This window comes from Hirundo rustica, chromosome 11 (assembly GCF_015227805.2).
Source record: "Hirundo rustica isolate bHirRus1 chromosome 11, bHirRus1.pri.v3, whole genome shotgun sequence".
NCBI classification, from domain to species: domain Eukaryota; kingdom Metazoa; phylum Chordata; class Aves; order Passeriformes; family Hirundinidae; genus Hirundo; species Hirundo rustica.
This window is the reverse complement of record NC_053460.1, coordinates 7,801,199-7,822,308: the sequence shown is the minus strand read 5'-3', so window position 1 is coordinate 7,822,308 and position 21,110 is coordinate 7,801,199. Positions and strand designations below refer to the sequence as shown.

The window sequence follows — 21,110 nt, the reverse complement described above, 5'->3', positions numbered from 1 at the left end:
GCGTGACAGAGTTCAGAAAACTTTTTAGAGAACTGTAAAGGGAGGCAGTATATTCCCACTGAAGCTGCTAAACAGCAAAAGCTTCTGTGAGCCCAGAGGCACATTAATTTTCTGTAAAGGCTGTTTTTAATCCTTCAGTTAGGAGCAGTAAGAGTCTCTTGCTAATTGGGGGAATGTCCTTGCCATCAGCTTTCTCTCCTAAAATGCCTTGACTAGCATGTGGTGCTGGTCTAGGCTGCTCTCTTCCTTCCCCTTGCCCTGGGGGTCTTCTGGGCATCCGTGATCCACAAGCTCACCATGTGGGACTGACACAATGCAGCTTTTCTTGCTCTTCAACTTCCCTTAATGGTAATTTGAAACTTACTTTTCTTTTCTGACTCTTACTGCATGTAGTTCTGAAACTGCTCATTTGGAAGGTTTCTTGGGTGGAAATAGTGGACAGAGGGCCACAGACGTTAGCAAGGCAGAATGCACGTGGGTTGCACTGAGGATATTTTTCTTCCCCTTCTTCAAACTCAGCATTCAGTTTATCAGACAGAAGCTAAAATGATTGTTTTTCTCCTGTTGCTTCATTGAAATAGGGGGAAGCAGGTCAGCATTGCATGAACCTACCTCTCCACCACTTTCATTGGTAACAAGGAAGAAGGATCACAGGTTTTAGCTAGCAGGGGGTCATCTTGTTCCACATTGAAAGGATTATTGGCTAGATAATACACTTTGCATATTTAAGTACTGAGCTGTGAATTAATGCAGTACTAAAGCTTAAAGTGCCGTTTAAGTTCCATTACTCCTATCGGAAGAATAAGGCTAGATTTTGTTTCACAGAGCTGAGGTTTGCTGCAGAGCGCAGAGAAGTCTGATATTTCAATGTGTAGCATTTTGTTGTTGCGTATTTCAAAAAAAGCTTGTTTAAGCTTCTCAAGTCAATAAGAACTTGTATGTTATCTTTTTGGGTTCACCTTTCCAGAAAAAACCCTGAGCTTAATCTTTGGTGGATCTGAAGCAAAGGTTACCAGGTTGGAGGGTACAAAAATAATTTAAGTGACCCTGAAGGGTTTTGTGGGAGTGCTCTCTGACCCTTACAAATTCTCCTGCCTGCAAATGTGTTAGGAAGTCCTGTCCTCTATAGCAGAATTGCAGTGCTAGTGCTATATATTTTTATAAAGAAACTATCCTTGACTAAAAGACTGAGGCAGCAATTTCAGCGGGGGGCACTCTGCCTCCCAGCTTTTGAAAGTAGTCTGAAACCTTCATCTGTTGCTGAAGGATGTGGGATGAGTGCAGAAAATTAAGGAAAGTACACTTTGTAAGTCACAATAGTGTTCATCTTAGAGGCAGCTGTAAGATAGAGCAATTTGGGTGGCATCTTAGTTTTTAGTTGAAAGAATCAGTTCTGCAGCCTGAGGATAACTGGCAGACATCTGCTAGTCTTAAAAAAAAAAAAAAAAAAAGTCGATGTCCAAATGTTGAAATTTATAATTACTTTAGGAGATACAGTTTTAGATCATGTCAGTCTGACCAAACTGCAGTTAATTACTGTAATCTTTCAGGTACCATTTTTTATGTTCAAAGTGGAGAGGTGATTTCTGCCACTTACTGCTATAAAAAATAACAGTGCTTTAGTTAATAATGGCTGTAATTAAGAGCTTCAGAACGTTTTTCAGACTTGCTTTTTTTCCTTGTAAACTTGTGTTCATGTTCCCCAAAGCACCAATGGTACAAGTGTTGGTGTAGCAGATTGTGCAGCAGCAAATGCTTGCACTGAAAAGCTCTGCTTGCTTCCAAAACTGCTGAAATGCTGGTTCTCTTATATCAGATCCCTGAGGTGTCACATCTCAGTGTCAAGGATGTGTTTAAGCTTAGAGTGATTTTGTGTCTTTTGGCTCTTAAAGCATGTCTGGCATCTTAAGTATCAGTAGAAGCAGAGACTTTGTGAGTCAGGGTTGATTTTTGTGTGGGTGTGACAGCCAGGTGATTTTGTGCCGTTCTGCTGTGCAGAGGACATAGGAGTTTGTATGACTAACTTTTTTCCAAGGAACTCTTCACTGTGAGAACTACTCAGGCTGAAAGGAGACCAGGATGGTTTGCACTCAGAGTTCTTTCCAAAGGAGCTCCCCAGGAGAATATAGTGAATATTTTGAAACGATTTATGAATATTGGATGTCACCAGTTTCTGACAGTTGAAAGCATTAATCTTGGGGCTGCTTTGAACCAGCCCTTTTACCTTTAACTGAAAGAAAAGATGTTATTTCTCAAATGGAGAATATGAACATTTCAGTCTGGGGGAGGGGAGCGAGTCCTGCCATTCTCCTTCAGTTGTATGCACCAAACTAATTTTTCTTTAAAATTCTGCTCCTACTCCTTTGTTTTCCCACGGGTGCTTTTTTGCCTTCTTAGTTTGGGCAATTGTGGCAGATGCCAGTGCATTCATTATGTTTTTGCAGTGTCTACATAAATGCTGCTGCTCCTGTGGTGTTTGTTCTGTTAATACAGCATAGTGTCTAAGGTACCTGTTCATTTCTTGGTGATTAGGTATCATCACTCTTGTGATGCAGCTTTTAAAATTTCCTGTCAATTGTGTCAAGTAGTTTATTACAGTGGAAAAGAGTTGACAGTATTTTAGTTTCAAAAGTTTAGACTCTTCTCTGTTAAATGCATCACATTGGTAGTAAACTGACACTGTTTTTCTTTCTCCTTTCAGCCAGATAATGAAATCTCTTCAGACTGCAATCATGTAAGTATTGCTTTGTTTATTCATTCTCTAGCTATGGCATTTACACCTCCTATTCCTTGTGAACCTGAGGTATTTTGCATTGTTTGGTACTTTGCAAAGGATATTAATCAAGACACATTTGAGTTTCTGTACTGGCCTTTGGAGGAAGAACACAAGGTGACTTCTTTAACCCAGCATAACCACATTGGTCTTAATGAAGACTTCAGAGTGGAACATTTTTAAGAACTTTATAAATTGTACTTCTGTATCAGGGGAGGATAGCAGACATCTTTCCTGTTTTATAATTGGGGGGTGGTTCCCGTGAGTTACTGGGAGCAGTGTGATGTGTTCCTTTTGGGAAAGATGTGAGCAGTACTGAATTTAAACTCTTAATTTCAGCTGTTGACACCTTCTGTATTACTTTCACAGCTGCTAAATTCTTAGTCTCGCTTGGAAAATGCTGTGGGGGTGTGATATTTAGAGGCAGTTTGAGACACTTGGCTGGTTTTAGAACATATTTCCTCTCAGCACTGTGTTTAACAGTGAGCAAACTATTAGCCAGTTTTGGGGCTGTCAAGCTGATTCTTCAAATCCCAAGACTCTCTCTCTCTCTCTCAAAAAAAAAAAAAAAAAAAAGAGAGAGAGAGAGAGAGAAAATTCATTGCTGAGGTTGGTATTAGGTTCCATTTGGTTTTACTCATTTCTATTCTGTCAGCATACACCGTATCAAGATCCTTAATTGCTTGGTTAGCCCTGAACACAGACAGACAAGTGCATGCCTCAGTGACAGTCTTGATTTTGGATGCTTGAGAAACTGTATTTTGCTTTATTATTGGAAGATATATTCCAGAGATGAAGCCCGGTCATGCTGCACAACTAGTAATTTCCAACTGTGTTTATAAATTAACCTTTAGCACTGCCTGACTTCGTTGGCAGCTGTAATTCTCTGTTGTGCAGGGTTGGATCAGATGAAGGGCACATGTTTCTGTTTAAGTCTTTTTGAAAAAGAGAAAACTCCAGTGATTAAAATGTATCTGCCTGACATTTAAGTGTGCCAGCAAAAATTACCTGAACGAAGAAGAAACTGAGAATTCTAGAAATCAAAGTTGGATGTTTCTTCTGCTGGATTAAGTAATGGCATCTCTGTTTCAAGGCAAATGTTGGGCGGATGTGGATTATGGAAGCCATTCACAAATAGGAACTGTGGGCTAAGTCTCATTTTCTCAGGCAGAAATTGAAGGGAGGTGATAAAAAACTAGACCACAGAGAGGTTGTCTCATGTCCAAATGTTTTCTTTGCCTCTCTCTGCAGTACAATTGCTGATCATCCCCTGGAAAATATTGCCTAGTGCTAAAATCAGGAGTTTTAAGCTGCAAGTTTAACTTTCTTTCTGTTTATAGGAAGGTTCATTTGGAGAGCATCTCATTTTGAGACTCTCCAAAGTGTGAGATTACAGATGCAGAGATGTATTCTCATCTTGTGTCATTATTTTTGTACTTCCAGTTCTGCCTGGGAGAGATCTACAGCACTCCTTGCAAGGACAGGTTCCCTATTCATTCACTTTTACCTAGTAAACCTCATGTTTACAATTTACTCCATCTGTAACACCCTAGTTTCCCGTCACCTCCTTTTTTAACTTTTCACAGCTCCAAAAGCATAGGAGGTGTGGCAGGTGGTGCAGTTATGCTCATTCTGATTTTGGTTCTCCCTGTGCTTCCACCTTCCTGGAGCAGATGTGAAACTTGTGTAGAGCATGTGATTGTTTTCCCAGTGTTTTGTGTACAATTGAAATGTCAAAGTAAAAGTTGGACCAAATTTTATCTTTTCGATATTAATTTGTCACGAAGGCAGAGTTTTTAAAATGAATTTCTAAAGCTTCTTAATCTTTGGGTTAGTGAAGAATGTTTAAATGCAACTGAAGTTCCTGGAAAAACAGATGAGCTAATAAAGCAATCAGGCAACACTTCAGCTATTAATTTGTTGAGGTTTCATGACCCTACCCTGTATTTTCACTTTATGGTGCCTCAGGAGGACATCTGGGATGTGTATATATATATGTACAGGGTGTGACTTAGCCAAGACTGATTCTTGTCCAATGACCCTGTGCATTGAGGCTCCTCCATGAGCTCCTTGCTGGCCCCTGGAAGAACAGTCATCCTTAGAGAAGCTTTTTTGCAGTCTTAAGCTCTAATGTATCATTTTGCTTAGCAAGAACCTCCTGTAGGTTTGAAATATATCTGCATCCAAAAAGTTGTTTGGTCCCAGCCCTCACAGAAGGATCTAGCTGCTTTGTCTCCTGCCTTATTTGCTAGGTTTTTATAAGGTTTTCAGCGTGACATCTGTTCATATTGAGGATTTAATTTGTTCAGTTCACTAGCATCAGGCAGACACACCCTGGCACACAAAGGTGTGGTGGGCTAAAAGTGTTGCTAAGTGTGCAGCAGGTAGCAAGTTAAAGCTTTGATTGTTTCATGCTTTCAGTTATGAAATATTCTTCATTTGTTGTCTTTGCTTTTAATGAGTCAGCTCATGACCTTACAAAGATTTCTGACAGCCTGAATTTGTTCAGTATGAGAAAATTATTGCTGAAGTGAAGGGACAAATGTGTTGTCAGGAAGACTTTATTTTATTATTGATCATTTCACTGTAGAAGGATGATGATAGACATTGGCTATAAATTATGTTTCATTGCTTTCTGAAGCAAAATGTTTGTTATTGTCCATGGAAAGCTCTTAAGCTCCCTTTCTACAAATGCTTTCTCTACAGCTCTTGTGGAACTACAAGCTGAATCTGACTACAGATCCCAAGTTTGAATCCGTGGCCAGAGAAGTCTGCAAGTCCACTATTGCTGAGGTAAGCCAGGAGGGAGGCATGGCTGCTCTTGTGGCACTGTGGTTTTTCTGGGTTTTGTGATAGCAAATTAATGTGTGAACAGTGATTTGGGAAAGCTGTATTATGGCGTAGCAAATTTGTACCTGTAATTAATACAACCTCCTTGCTGAAGAAGCCAGGCACCTTAGTGGTACCAGGCAAAGGGATGGGAGACAGAAATGCAGAATTAACAACCCACCAGCTTCTACCAGACCTTTTGTCAGAAATCAGTTGTGAATTGGATTTGTCCCCTCTTTATCATGTGTTTGACATTTATAAGAGTGTTGTTGGAGCAGAGGTTCTGCTGAATTTAAAATAAGGCTGGTTTTGGACTGTGTCTTGCTAGCAGAAGGGATAAGCACACAAACTTCAAATGTTAATCAACTTGAGGGTTTTTTCCAAGTTTCAAAGGGTAGTTACTCCAAGCATTATGTTAGGAACTTCCTGTTTTAGATTGTGCTAGGAGTTAGTGCTCTGTATCTCAGGCATCCTCTCACCTTGGTCCAGCTTCAAAGATGACTTGATCAATCATTTCTTTCCTTGTGGTCGTGCTCAAGCTCTTGAGGCTGTGTGCTTACGTGGGAGCTAGCTGAGCTGAGGTCTCTTCCCCTGTTTGTGGTGTTTTTCAGCTAGACTTCAGGGAAGCAGTGGAAGCAAGGCTCTCTGCAGCTGTAGAGGCTTCAGCTGACTGAATTCAGTCACTAAGCCATGCTCTCAAAAGCATTGTTTGCATATCCACCAATATAATGTGTCCTTGCCTTTAAAAAAAAACAAAAACATTTAGTCTGCTTAAGTGTAGGTTTAGTGTTAGGAGAGTTAAAAAAAAAATACTTATTAAAAGAAGGCTACAAGATGAAACAGTGGAAGACAGCTTGCATCTAAGGATTGTGTTGTAAGTTGGGAGTTTGGTAACTCCCAAAAGCAAAAACTGCCAAATCTGTTGAATCCCACTTTTTTGTGATCATAGAAAAGATCATGTTTTTCTGGTTTATGTCATATGGCTGCTGCAGAATTTTTACAACCAAGGCATTCTTGAAAATGCTCTTCTAATAGTCTGTTTAATTACCATTTTTATACAGTGCCAATCTGGCATTGCTGTAAATGATGCCCTGTAAATCTGGGTTATGATGTTTAGAAGCAGTGGGAAGAGTATACATAATTTTAGAATTTTGCCATTTGGTGAGTGGTTTTTAGTTAAAGAAAAAGGTTAGATAAGGAAAAGTAATCTCATGTTTGATCTTCTGGTGTTTAATACTGAGGCAGGTTCATAAACCATTCCACTAATATTTTTTAAAGGTACTTCTACAAAACTCTTTAAAACAGATACATAGTGGGCATATACTCCTCCTATTCAATATTTGCCTATTCATATTTTCCTTAAATTGCCACTAACAGGTATATGTGACTTTTTGGGTGAATGAGCTCTGTTTAAAGTATTGCTTTGCACTAAGACAAAATACAGCTAGAAGAACAATTCCTAGAAAAAGTAATTTGGGAAATGGTGACTGACCCAACTTAGTATTTTATCAGCTAAGTACAGTTCTAAATTCCAATTTATTTTCTTCTCAGCCGTTGAGGCTTTTATAAGTTCTGGCAAGAGCTTTAACCTAGAATTATAGTTGGCCACCAGATAACAGTGGTTGCTTCAGAAGTGGCCTGGCAATAACATGTTTGCTTGGTCTTTTCTGCAGTTCAGTGGTTCAGGCCGTGGAGTTCTGAAGCTGTTTCCAAAACCAGGCTCTTCCCAAAACAGCATATTGCCGTTGTGTGCTGGTTTGGCTCATGGTTCTTGAGCTGAAGTGGAGCCAAACCAAAGATGCAGCTTTCTCAGAGAGTACTTGCTCTACTCAGTCCTGTTCACCCTGCAACCATCCTATGTGTTTTCACTGTAACATGTATTTTACACCTTATCTGTAACAATTACATTGACCTTAGTAACTGTTTTTCTAGTAGCTATTTAGATTAAATATAAATGTTTCACCAGCTCACATCTGCCTGCCGATAATGATGTTTAAAATGTTGAATGGTTTATTTGTCACACAGAAAGTAATGGCCTCATAAACTGAGGCAGAGAGCTGTTTAATTCATCTAGTCTGATCTGTGTGAGTCTGTCACAGAGGCCCTGAGTTATTCTTGTTTGAATTAGAATATATCTTCCTAGAGACAGCGCTCCATTTTTTAAAATTTCCAGTATAAATATTCCAACTTGGTGTTTGAGAATCGATAAAATGGTTTCCTGCCTGTTCCCTTAGCGCTGCCCTTGCTTGTTATCTGAAACTGTCAGAATTATTGATCACCATAGATCTTCCTTGAGATTGATGAGCCCTTCAGTATTTTTACAGGGACAAATCTTTGATGCAGTCAAGTCAGCCCATGTATCTATTCCTTGCAAACCTGTCAGCACTGAACTTTAGTGTCTGCCTGCCAGGGGTTCTTTCTGCAGCGTTATGACTTCAGTTTTCAGCACACTCCTGAGCAGGGGCCACCAGAACTGGGCAAGTATTTCAGCATGGGTTTGCCAGAGTTAAAGAGTTGTGTAGTCTTTCTGCTCCTTGGAGCTCCTATTGAAAGATTCCTCCAGGGACCATCCTTAACTGATAAGTAATCGTGTTTTCCCCTTCCTTTGGAAAGACCCTGTCAAAACTGCCTGCATCTTTTACTTCCAGAGGTGGTGAGTTTGGCCTGTCTGCTTCCCTGAGCAGTGCAGGCTGTGATTTATATTGGGGACCTGTCTGTTCTTGTATGCTGCTTTTCCAATCCCTGCACAGCTTTCAGCTTTGGTTAGCTGTGATTTTTACTTTTTTTAGACCACTGAGTAGAGTGGTTTTTAGTATCAACAATCAGTTCATGCAAGAGCCTCATAGAAAAGAATTTGATGAGGATTTTCCTTTATAGTATTTTTCATCTCCTAGCAAGTTATAAACAGTTCCATAAATAGTGTTGACTTTTGAATCAGTCTCACTTCTGGCCAAAATCTTATATTGTACAAGGTCAGGTGGCTAATGGGGGTCTAAGTATGATTTAGAGATGTTGTAATATGCTCAGCTTTCTAAATAAAGGTTTGTCAAACTAGCATTTTTCCTACAAGTCTACTTGATTGCAGGGGCTCAGTGTAATTATAAAATACGATTATTGAGCAATAGAGTTTATAATTCTCAAGGTCGCTGTGTTTGCTTTTTCTGGATGCTGGCACACAGGAGATTTCTCATTTCTGAAATATTTTCAATTATTCTGACTTACTGAAAATCAAACTAAAGCCTGAAGGGTTTCTTTGCTAGCAAATTTTGAAGCTACAGATGCAAGTTTCTTTGAGGATTTTCTTATAAGGTTAAATTCATAAACTGCAGCCACTGTAATTTTTTTTTTTTTTAACAGATAAAGGAGTGTGCAGATGAACCAGTTGGTAAAGGGTTCTTGGTGTCATGTTTGGTGGATCACAGAGGCAACATCACTGAGTACCAGTGCCATCAGTACATCACGAAAATGACAGCCATTATCTTCAGTGATTACCGGTTGATCTGTGGCTTCATGGACGACTGCAAAGCTGACATCAATCTCCTGAAATGTGGCAGCATTCGACCTGGAGAAAAGGTATCCAAAGAACATGTAGATTGCCAATAGACTTGTAAAAGTCATTCACTTCAGAAAGCTGATGTGGAGGCTCTGCAATAGTATTACTGTCTTACTTGCAACCGAGAAAATACATGGTGTATCTCATCTCTCTGAAAAGGGTGATGTCCTGATTGTTTGCAGTTCCTTTTTAATAAATATGCATTCGTTCCTCTGTAAGGAACTGCTATGCAGAGACTTTGATTTGTCTTTCCACACCCCACTACAGATGTTCTGGCAGGTAGTTGTCTCTTTGATGAGGCCCTCTCGAGCTTGACTTAGTGCAGTGAATCCAAACAATAGATTTAAGCAGGCCTATTGCCCGGCTTATTTCACAGTCTGGTTGGGTCTGTCAGGAAGGTTATCATGGTGATGATGCCTGTGCTGTAACCCTTTCTGCTTTCTCGGGCTGTAGTTTTTAGACTAGATCAACAGCTTTTATCTGTTTGCTTCTCCTTTCCTCTGCCCCTACAAAATCAGCTGAAGGGCACAGGGTATGTGGTGTCACATTTTAGCAGTACACACTTACTAGTACTGTGCTGGTTTTACTAAATCAGTGCTCTTTTAATCTGTGAGGTTTAAGCACAGGTTGAGTTTATAGTGACTAGATGTGGGATTATTTTCAAGGGAGTGTCTTTCCCTTGCATAGCTAATGCAGGCAGCAAATACGTAGTGCTGCAGGAATGAGTGATGTTTTCTATGGTAAGTTTTTATGTTTAGGGATAAAGTTAAAATCCGCCAATCAACTTTTTACAGTGCTTTTTAAATTATAACTTTTATGCTTATAACAATTAGTTTCATAAATGAGCTATTAATTAAGGAGTTTGCAATTACGTACACATTTTTTGGTTAAAAAAAGAAGCTTTCCTAGTTGTTTGAGATATTCGCAGCTATTAGCAGCTAGTGTGTTAAATTTAAGTTCTGGTGTATTGCAGAAGACTTAGCTCAACCACAGAAGGCACAAAAATAAGGGTTTATTTCTGGAAACCAGAACAAAAGCAACCATAGAAGCAGGAGGAACCTGGATGGGCTATAGGTTCAGACTGGTAACAGCTGAGTAACTTGCTTTCTCCATTAAGGCTGTCTTCTAATATTGGGCTGAAGGACCTCATGAAATGAGAATGAGAAATTGCTTTTAGCAATCAGTATAGAATCAGAAGCGTAACATGAATCCTGCGTGTCAGGTCTGCATATTACCTGTGGCTTGAGTAAATTTAACTAAATTAAAATACTTATGGTAGCACTGAGGGGATAGAGCAGAGGGGATTTTGTAAGCATAAACCACATCTCATATGGTGGGAGTGAAGCCGGTGTGGGCAGGTCTGTGTGGGTAACTGTGCACGTTGTTGGTTCAGGCGGGTGAAGGGGAAGGATGGCTGAGATTACAAGGCATCAAAGAAAGGGAAACTTTGGGTCACCAACTTTCTATGGGCTAGCAAAGTGATCACTAACCAAACTTCTATGGGTTTTACTATGGCTCATGCATATTCCTCACTTTCTTGGTACCCAACCCAGAATATTGTGCCGTGGTTTGTAAAAGCGTTTCAGCTTGTCATATATCTTTTGTTATGCTGTCATCCTTGGCACTTGGAGCAATTGAAGTACTCTATACTGCTATGGAAACAGCTATAAATGGCTATGCAAGCATTTCTTTTGTTGGTGTTCTGTTCTATCCCTTTGCTGCTTCAGAGAAATCTAATTTGCTTCCATCAGATGCTGGTTAAGGTTTTATTTCCACTCTGTAGCTTCTGAGAGTTACCTGTAGAGGAACAATCATTACCCTTTTGTATGACTGAAGGTAACTGTGAATTTAATAAATAGGACCTGGACACCTGAGGAGGAAGATGGGGAAAGAGATTCTCTCTCTCTCTTTTTTAATGGAAATAAGCACAGCTAGACCATGAACTCCATCTGCATCAGGCAGCTAGGTGATTGCAGTATGATAGCTTCATCAGAGTAACTGGGATAAACTGGCATTTTTAACTGTGAAAGGCACTTAAATTGATAATCTGGAACTACCTTGAAGCTTCTCTGCTAGCTAACCACGTTCCTTTTCTATACTTCCTTTTTTTTTGTTTCAACTTGCTTGATACTTCCTAATCGAATTCTGTTTTTACTGAGTTTGTTGCTTCTGATGTGGTGGTTTCTGTGCTTTCTTTTCACACATTGGGTTTCTGCTCTGTAAGAACAATAAAGTTCAGCTTAGAAGTCTTGATCTGACCCTAGAATTCATTTTGCTGTATGCAGCAGAAAGACTGTAGCTGTGTCTTTTGAAAACATTACGTTTTCTAACATGCTTGGGGTGGGGTGGGGAGTGTCTTTATAATTTTCCAGCTAGTGGAGAAACATTTAATAGTAGTTTCAGTCACCTCTCCAGTTGGATGTTGTGTTTCATAATGAATTTTGTCTCCTGGTATTTAAAAGTTGTTTTATCTTCATGCAATAGGGATCTAATTTGAAATTGAAATGGGTAATTGCAGTGGAGCTTTTTTTCTTCAGCTGCTGATTGAAGTTAACTACTTTACTAATCCTAGTTGTGTCCAGGATTCTATCAAACTCTAGTGGGTAGTGTGTAGTTGCCAGGGTGCTATTTAGCTGTGATGTTCAAGCTATAATTGATTATTGGCCATAATGAAAGCTACATAAGTGTCAATTGCACATCTCTTGTAGTACTTTTTCAGATAACATTTTTTTTCTTGAAGGAAGACGCCTTTAAGAGACTTTTGTCTTCTTGTTTTGTTTTGTTTTTGTACCTCTAAGTGCTTTTAGCACAATTGCTCCCATAGTTTCACAAAAGACTGGACAGAGAAGAAACTGAGTCTGAATGGGAAGAGACATTCAGCTCAGTCTTTGTTTTCTCAGTGTAGCAGTGATACTATCATCTGAAGTACTGGGAATTAGCTAATCAGGAGACATCCCAGCATCCCTGGTGTGTGGGTTAGACAGGTGGAATGCTGAACTGGAGCTCCCAGTTGAACTCTTGGGTGGTTTTCCATAGCCTGGCTGCTCTGGCTCTAGTGGGTCGGTGTAACTGTCCAGTGCAGGGTGCTGTAGTGATCAGACAGGGTATATTTTACCCTCCTGCCTGCTGCTGCTTCTTTTTACTCCTCATTCTCTTTTGGTCACTTTTCTAGCTTCTGTCTGCAAGGCTGCACCTGGAACAGGTGTGTACTTGAGGCATGTCAGGTTTCAGACAGGATAAAATCCTTTCTGGGAAACTTCTGAAAACTGACGAAAAATCCCCAACAGTTGCAAGAACTGTTGCAAAACTGTACTGGAGGGGAAGTGAGATTTCTAATGGAAAATTAATAGTAAACCCAATGTTTTTAAAATTCTGTTTTGACCTAAAGCTGCATGACTGGAGTTTGAATTTTAGTCATAGGAATTAAAATCTCCCAGTGTTGAGCGGAAGGCGATTTGCTTGGGCACATTTAGAGCTGAGTTCCATTCCTCTATGGCTCAAAGTGCTGTGGGGCTGTACTGGAAAGCTGTTGTATCTTTTGTGGATCTAGATACATCCTTTCATAAAGCTATGAAGAGTTTGAAGGCTCTCCAGACTAGATAATTATCTATTATCTAGAATGTTTTACAGATATTTACAACTTTCAGTTAAAATCCTCCATTCAAAACTTGATAGCGGTAGTGAATCTATGTTCCAAGAACCACGTGTGGTTTTTAATCTCTTGTGTTTCAGTGTATTGCTCCAGAAAAATGAGGCCTAGACTTTGTGAACAGTTTTGCAGGAGTCCTGACTTCCAGAGTGAGCATAGAGGTTTTCAACTCTTTGATGGAGGTTTTCTGAGAATGGGTGCTGGATAGAGGAAAATCATTTTTAGGATTCGTTCCACAGCAGAGCTGCAGCAGGTGTTTCACCCTTGTACACACCAAGCAGCTGGTGCTGGAGCAGGACTGGGTGAGCTCATGCTGTGGGGTGATGACCCTTGACTTTGGTACCTCTGAAGCTGAGCTGACCTCCCAGAACTGCTGGCACATGGAATGCAGGTGGGAACAGGCTTCTCTTGTTGTGGAGAGCTGGGCAGTGATGCAGGTACCACCAATGGGTGTCAGAGTTGTCCTGCTGTCCTTGGGATGAGCCTTGATTGCCAGCTGCTTTGAGGTGGCTGAGTGCAGCTGTACACACATTTGTTTTCCCTTCCAGTCTGTGATGAGGGATTGTACAATATTAAGTACAGTAGGTGTTACCCTATAATTAAAGCTTGAAGTGATATTTCACTAAACCATGTTTGTAGAGTCCCATGCTCTGTTTGGCAGTAGCGTGGGTGTCTTCGTGCACTTTTGAGGAAATGAAGAGTAAGGCTCTCCTTAAAATCGCTTAACTAGTCAGCAGTAGCACTCCAGGGACCAAATCTGCCTGAAAATGTACCCCAGATTAGACCAGTTAATCTTCCAAATAGTGTCATGTGGACACAGGAACCTTAGGGGTACCACAAGGAAGCGTGTAAATGCTTGACGGTTGGAGGAAAGGGTATGTTTTAGGAGCCAGATGGATTCATTTGTGTGTGTTTCTATTGAGTCTCACATATTTTAAAATTGCTCTAACACAGGTCAGCAGAGTAGCCAGCACTTAGGATGGTCTGCCCAAATGTGAAAACTCTTTTAGCAAAGTAATGCAATAAATGAGCCATTTCATGTTGTGTCCCTAAAGTGTAACAGCAAACATTCAGCATCCAGCATATGGAAACCTGCTTTCCAGACTTCCTATTAAAAATAGTTTACTTACATATATAATGTGACTCTGACCAGGAGTTTAAACCCACACTGCAGTCAACCAGGAAACTTCTGATTTTCCTAGCAGGAAAAGCTTACCTTCTGCCCTTCTTGCTAGCTTGCAAGGGAAGGCTGCAGGTGAGTGAGTGAAAGTAACCTTGGTCTGCCCTGTCTCCCAGCTGCAACTTCACTTAGGCAGGAGCAAAAAAATGTGCCACAGGGGCTTAAAATGGTTGTTTTCAATCATTCACACTTGACATCTTCTCAGCTATAGTTATTACCTGTGACTGACCATGAGGGTTTGCAGAACAGTGTTTGTGTTTGATGTGGTTATGGATAAATGGCAATTTTAAGTGATGTGGCAAACATAGTTCTGAGTAGTATTCCTCAGAATCTAGATTTGCGGTTCAGTCCTAAAGGGACTATTGATATATAATTATATTTATTCAAAAATACTTACTCAGTGTATGGAATTGGCCAGTTCTCACTCAAAGGAAGGAGCAAACCAAAATAAGGTTAACGAGTAATAAACCAATTCTGCTTGTGCTCCAAGTGTAGCAGAAGTAAGACAGACTCAAAGGCTGCCTGTGTGAGGAGACACGTCAGAACAAAAAGACTGGGGAGAGTTGCCTGGCTTTGAGTAGTCATGGACATGTTTTATGGAGACTGCTCTTTTAGTCATGCTCCTGTAACAGCAGTGGATGATTTGCTTGACAGAGCGAGCTGAAGGGATGGCTCCTAAATGGTGACTGCAAATGCCAGGCTGGGTGATCCAGCTGAATGTGAGCATGCATGCCTTGTTGCATGCTCAGTGTAAGTTTAGTGGCAATATCCTCTCGCAGCAGAATAGCAGAAATTAAGGTGGCCTTCACATGAAAAACTTGCAGAAGCCTTGAGAAATCTGTACCAGTAGAGTCCTTTAGAGGAACCAGACCTTCTACAGAGGTATGGAGGGAGCACAGTTCTCTTTCAAAACACATAATGAGGATATAGGAAATGAAATGGAGCTTTGCTGAGCTTTGTCCTGCCTTTTACAGGGTTTTAAACAAAGCACAGGCTCTCTGTGTTTATTGGCAGTTTTTGCTCACAGTCCAAGATTGTCTCCAGGCCTGCAGGACAGTGGATGTGGTGCACAGCACTGGGCCCGAACAGCTTTGTCAGAGAACTCTGTCTGCTCTTGAATGCTTTGCATTTTTTTATTCTCTTACTGGAGGAATTAGCATTGAGAAGCCTAGATTGGTCAAAGCTCCTTTGTGGCCTTTTTTACATCATGAATTTTCACCACCCAAACTGAAGGCTTGTCTTGGCGTGGCAAAACTATGATTTTTCTCTCCCCAAGCATTTTCTTAATGTGATGCTGTTCCTTGCTGTTGCCATGGTGCCAAGAAAGCTGTGTCAGATTAAAGATAATTTGGCTGTTTTGGTAAACTGCTCTGAGCAGTGTGACTAAGTAGTGATAATCTCATTATGTCACATTAAAACAAGCCCAGAGCATTGGAGGGGGGGATTTCATGGTGACCCATCAGTGGGATGGTGATGTATAAAGTGTGGTTAGTGCAGGTCTTAATTGTTGCCTCCTCTGAATTTGAATGCGGTTTAGGCTGCATGTTGGGAAGTCTGTATGTAGACAGTTTGATGCTTAATTAATGCAGCACTTAGCCAGAATCACAGCTCACTTGATTATGTAAAAGCTTGGTTACAGGTGTCTTGTTCTCCCATAGGATGCTCACTCACAAGGCGAGGTGGTGGCGTGCCTAGAAAAAGGCCTGGTAAAAGAGGCAGAGGAGACAGATCCTCGAATCCAGGTTTCTGATCAGTGTAAGAAAGCAATTCTTCGTGTAGCTGAACTCTCTTCCGATGACTTCCATCTGGACCGGCATCTCTACTTTGCATGCCGAGATGACAGAGAGCGATTCTGTGAAAATGTGAGTGCTTTCCTCTTCCTTTCTCTCTACAGTAATCCATTAAAAAAACCCAAAACCTCTCTGGAAAAAGCAATGGAAGGGAACTGTAGACTGGAGCCTGACTGACATTGTGTAATACTGAAAACAGACATCCTGTAACTGTCATTTTGCAATAATTCCAGTATTAAATTCATTCACTCAACAAACATGCATTATTTCCAATGGGTTAATGAACTGCATTGTCATAAATGGTTTAAGGGGCATCAGAGCTGGTGTGACAGGGGGTGGGGGAGGAAAGGCAGAGGTGAGTGATCACTCCTTTCTACATCTGTGAGCTTTTTGCACAAAGTAAGAGTGGTCTGACTGTACTTGCAGCACTTTTTTGCCTAGAGCATGAGCTGAAGAACTGCATTGTTCAGTCTCAGTTAGCTTGCTGAGAATTAGCTCTCTTAGCTGAGAATTGTTACACTAAAAGGGTGATGAACATGACCAGATTTTTTTAATGCAATAAAATTTCAAGGATTTTTATTGCATAGAAGCTATTGCTGTCATTTGAAATAGTAACTCAAATATATTATTTAAAAAGTTTTAAAAAGTTTTTCTCAGCTGTAGTTAAGCCTGCTCAAGTATTACAAGTATTATCTTTAAGGGCAAATGTTACTGTTCTGTTTCACAGACTCAGGCTGGGGAAGGCCGAGTATACAAGTGCCTCTTTAACCACAAGTTTGAAGAATCAATGAGTGAAAAGGTACGTATCCTGGTGAGACAAATCCTTACTGTAGAAATCATCAGATCATTCCTCTGTCCAGGCTGCATTATTCTTTTCCAGTGTTAAAGAAAATGTCATCTTTGGAGCCGGATAATCGGCTGCTTTAACAAATGCTTTTACTTTGATATTTTTGTGTTTCAAGTTTCAGTCTTTAAAGTAAAGGATTTAAATAAATCAAAGCTTTTGGGTGGGTAATTTGGGGAGGCAGACATGGAGCTCGAGTGGTAGCGTTGTGAGTGACTGTTTAAAGCAGCAGTCACAGCATGCTGGGATAAGCCTTGGATAAATGGTGTTCTAATTGTACAGATTAGAAACAAAAAGGAAGCTGTGTTTCTTTGTGTTTTCGAGGTTGTTTTCAAGCATCACATTCTGTGTGGTGCACGGTTCAGTGACTGAAGTTTTCCTTCCAGTTTTCTTGAAGATACGGTTTTCAACAACAGTAAAAAAAGTTGTTCTAGAAAGCTAGTCCTGAAAAGTTTGTATTGGTATAGGTGCTTTGTTAAGGCAGCAATGCCTTCAGTGATTTTGGAAGCAGCATCATAGTGTTGGGATTACATAGAATTATAATCTGTTGGAAAAGATACGAAGATGAGTATCTGTAACGATCTCCTCAAAGATCTGCCGAAGGAGCCTGACTCAGAGTGCTGGAGGGATCAGACTAATTTCTTTTTTGTTAAATGCATTAGCTGTCTGACAGCTTGGTTCCAATTAACAAATTCAGATCTGAACAAGTGATCGCTGAGGGCTTGAAACAAAGCTCCATTTTGTGGAAGCGTGTTTCTGAAATGAACTGCTGCTATTGCTTAACCTCTGTTTAGTTATACAGGGACACTGGTAGTTTTTGGAGGGTGTTTTCCATGATCAGCTGAGGATGAATGTAAGATGTAGAGACGTTACACCAAGCTGCAGCAGATGACTGTAGAGAGAGAAGGGTGGATGCTCTGAGGACACAGTTTGCAGAGCAGAAGGAGCACTAAATGTAGTTCTCACTCTCGTAGCTGCCAAGGTTGGACCATCTGCAAAGTCACTGGTTCTGTAGAAGCTGTTACCCAGCAAAGAGTCCCTCCTTGCCGATGGCGTCGGCTGCTGCATACACATGTAACCAGCAATAGCTGCTGGTGGGTGGCCTGCTTTGTGTCATCCAAAACTGGCTCCCGGGCTGTATCCAGCCTTTCTCTGCTTCAGGCAATGAGCTATCTGCAAGCCTGTATCTCCCTGCATCCAGAGCTGTAAAGTTGTCCAGTCCCAGGGTCTGGGACTGCACAGGAACATGAAAGATGGAGTGGGAATATCTTGGAGTAGGGCTTTCCGGGTCCTCAGGGAGGTGTGGGAAGGAGGGGCCCAAGTCAAAAACCTGATGTAAGAAAGTGGGAAGCGGGTTCTAGGACTTTCCTATTCCTTGTGCCAAGATTGCTCCCTCTTCTCCCTACTCTACATATTCACCGTTTTCCTTCCTTTGAAGTGGGCTGGGAATGGACAAATTTGCTTGAGCTATTCTGAGTTATCTGCTGCCCTCAGATTTAATTCTCACATAACTTAAACCAAAAGCTATGAAGTGTAGCGGTGTTTTTACAGGTCTTTTTTTGGATGAAATTTAGAGGGTTGCAGCAGCAGCTGCTGGGTTCAGGTTTGGCCACAGTGCATCCTCATGAACCTCTCCAGTTGTGGGAAATGGCTGGAATTTCCCACGATTAGATTGTTTTATCTGCTATCATTTGCTCGGTGCGTTGCGGATCAAATCCAAGAAACGCATTATTTTGTAAATGCATCTGGAAAAAGTTGTTTCTTGAGGGCATGGGGTAAGCATGTACCACAGCTGGGATAAATGTCAGCAACTGCTCCTAGTTACCACGAATGAGTCACACTCTTCACAAAAAGCTGGATGAATGTGCAGTTTTGAGAACTGCTCTGCAGAGAGCTGCTCCCTTTGAAACCCCTGATCTGTTGACCTCGGTGTGCATTGTTAACTGTGCGGTTTCAAAGAGACAAATGAAATTTAGCTGCAGTCCAGCTTAAACGCGTGAATTTAAAAGCATCGGTTGTTTCCTGAGACGCAACTTGAAAACTTGACAGCAGCAGGTCCAGCTCTCTGCCGCCAGCTCACTGAAGCTCATTGTCTCCTGCAGTGTCGTGATGCGCTGACGACCCGCCAGAAGCTGATTGCCCAGGACTACAAAGTCAGTTACTCGCTGGCCAAGTCCTGTAAAAGTGACCTGAAGAAATACCGCTGCAATGTGGAGAACCTGCCCCGCTCTCGGGAAGCCCGGCTCTCCTATCTGTTGATGTGCTTAGAATCTGCTGTGCACAGAGGTAAGTGCAATTCAAGATTTGCTGGGGCCTTGATTTTAAAAGGAGGGACCTTCAGCTTCAACGTGTGTTTACAGTCCCCTTCTCCTTTTTCCAAGCTTTGTTTCAAAAGCAAATCTCCTCATCATGGTGCTTTCATCCCTGTTGTTTTGACGATCAGAATAGCTGAGTAAACCCCTCGGCCAGTGACTCCTTTTGTGCAGACAAGAAGTTTAAAATGCAAAATAGCAAATCCCACTTGGACTGCCGATGTGTAGTTGCAAATCCTTCTATTCACTGTGAATTCAAGCAGCTCTTTTCCTTCATTGTGTAAGAAGCATTAAATATGCTACAAGGTTAAAACACAGAATAGAGAACCTGTTTATCCTCAGTCAGGGAAAACCAGGGATACTCAGTCCTCTGCCTGCTGTAAAGAATGTCTTTTCTTGCAGTTCAGTAGCTTGAGTAAATGCCTTAATTTCTCTGACTCTGGTTTTTCCCTATATAGAAAGAAGGTACATGTGAGAATATTATTTTTGTTCATTTGAATTAATGTAAGCTGGAGGTGTCCTAACACCAGTTGTTGTCTCCAAGGGCATTTTAGAAGGCTCAGTGCAGATGGACCATGCTAAAGGTTCTCTGTGAAATTGCCATAACGTGAAACAGTATGTTACATGCTCTAGATCTGCACTGGAGAACTGCTTGTTTATCCTCTTGGCATTCAGCTGGGTGGTTTCAGAGTGAGCAGCAGGCCTACATGCTGCACTGCCTCTAGCATGGGATGGAAAGGCTGCCATAATTACATAAGCAGTCTTCATTTTTGAGTTTGAATAACGCATTGCTTCTGATTGATGTGGAAATGATGTGTCCTGTTTGTAGAAAAGTTGTGGGTTTGACTTCTCCCTGGAGTAGGGCAGGTGGTTTCCTGAATTGCATGCAGAAAACTGCTGTTCAGCTATTTAATTTCATGGTGGAACAGGTTCTGCAGTGTCTCATGCATGAGGCGTAGCCCAGGAGGAACACTCATTATTCCACACAGCACCACGTGCATGTGTTACGATGCCTGGAAGCCCCTGGTGGGGTGTCCTCTGTTCCATGAGATGTTGTGCACATGAAAATATGTTGTGACGGGGACTGCAGGAAAGCTTATAGCAGATCTAAGGATTTACTACAGCAAGATTTCTGTGCAGCTGCAGTGGTTTGTTGGACACTCCTGTTTAAATCTGAATTTTGACTTCGTGAGCATTGATGTGCTATTGCCCTGGCGAACCTTTTCCTTGAAGAAAACGTTTAACCTGCTGTCCAAACAAATTCCTCTCCCAGTTACATACCAAGCTAGTGAACCTACCAAAGGTGACTTCTGCAGTGCAAAAAGGAGCCCTTGAGCATATGGGGAAAAGCTGACTTGTGCTACAGAGCTACAGATCCATGAGTGCTTTCAGCTGTTCTTCAGAACCAATTCCTGTAACGTGAAATCCAAAATCATAATTTTTCAGGTGTTCTTTTTTTTAAAAACCTGCGTTAAATCCATAGACTGGCTATATTTTACAGGGTTGTTTAAATGATGGGAGCTACCACAACCACTGCTTTATGCCCCAGCAGGAATGTTTCAGCACAGCTGGTGTTGTTCAGAGTGTGGACATTGTCCCCCGCTCTTCCAACACGGTGGTAGCACAGGTCAAGAAGAGCTCTGCTAAGCACCGAAACTAAATCACATCATCTCCTCTTGGCTCAGGTCGACAGGTGAGCAGTGAGTGCCAGGGTGAAATGCTGGATTACCGGCGCATGCTGATGGAAGACTTCTCGCTGAGCCCAGAGATCATCCTGAGCTGCCGAGGGGAGATCGAGCACCACTGCTCCGGCCTCCATCGCAAGGGCCGCACGCTGCACTGCCTGATGAAAGTCGTCCGGGGCGAAAAGGGCAACGTCGGGCTCAACTGTCAGCAGGCAGTAAGGAGCTTTTCTGTCACTTCACTTACAGTTTGCTCGGTTGGTAGGAGCGTTGATTTGTGTGTCAGTGTTGTGCCTTGCGATGGAGGTTCTGCTGAAGTCAGCCTGGCTCTGCTGGGTGCCACCGAATGCTGGAAGCAGTTGTGTAATTGCCATGCTGTGAGCTCGGTATGTAGCAGCGCAGCAGTAAGGGGTGGTGTTTTTCCTCTCAAGAAATACATTTTGGATTGTTGTGCTCTGGGTTCTTTATTGGATCTTCTGTAGTTCTTCTCCACCGGCT

At 41.5% G+C, this 21,110-nt stretch overlaps 1 protein-coding gene across 1 annotated transcript in view; it reads left to right on the top strand.

Moving 5' to 3' along the window:
* GLG1 (golgi glycoprotein 1) overlaps positions 1-21,110 on the top strand; it is a 76,295-nt gene that overhangs the window by 34,149 nt on the left and 21,036 nt on the right. The window contains exons 2-8 of the mRNA XM_040075026.1: positions 2,702-2,734; positions 5,480-5,566; positions 8,960-9,175; positions 15,643-15,846; positions 16,502-16,573; positions 18,721-18,904; positions 20,616-20,830. Of these exons, the coding sequence (XP_039930960.1) occupies positions 2,702-2,734; positions 5,480-5,566; positions 8,960-9,175; positions 15,643-15,846; positions 16,502-16,573; positions 18,721-18,904; positions 20,616-20,830 (1,011 nt within the window). The remainder of the gene's footprint in view (positions 1-2,701; positions 2,735-5,479; positions 5,567-8,959; positions 9,176-15,642; positions 15,847-16,501; positions 16,574-18,720; positions 18,905-20,615; positions 20,831-21,110) is intronic.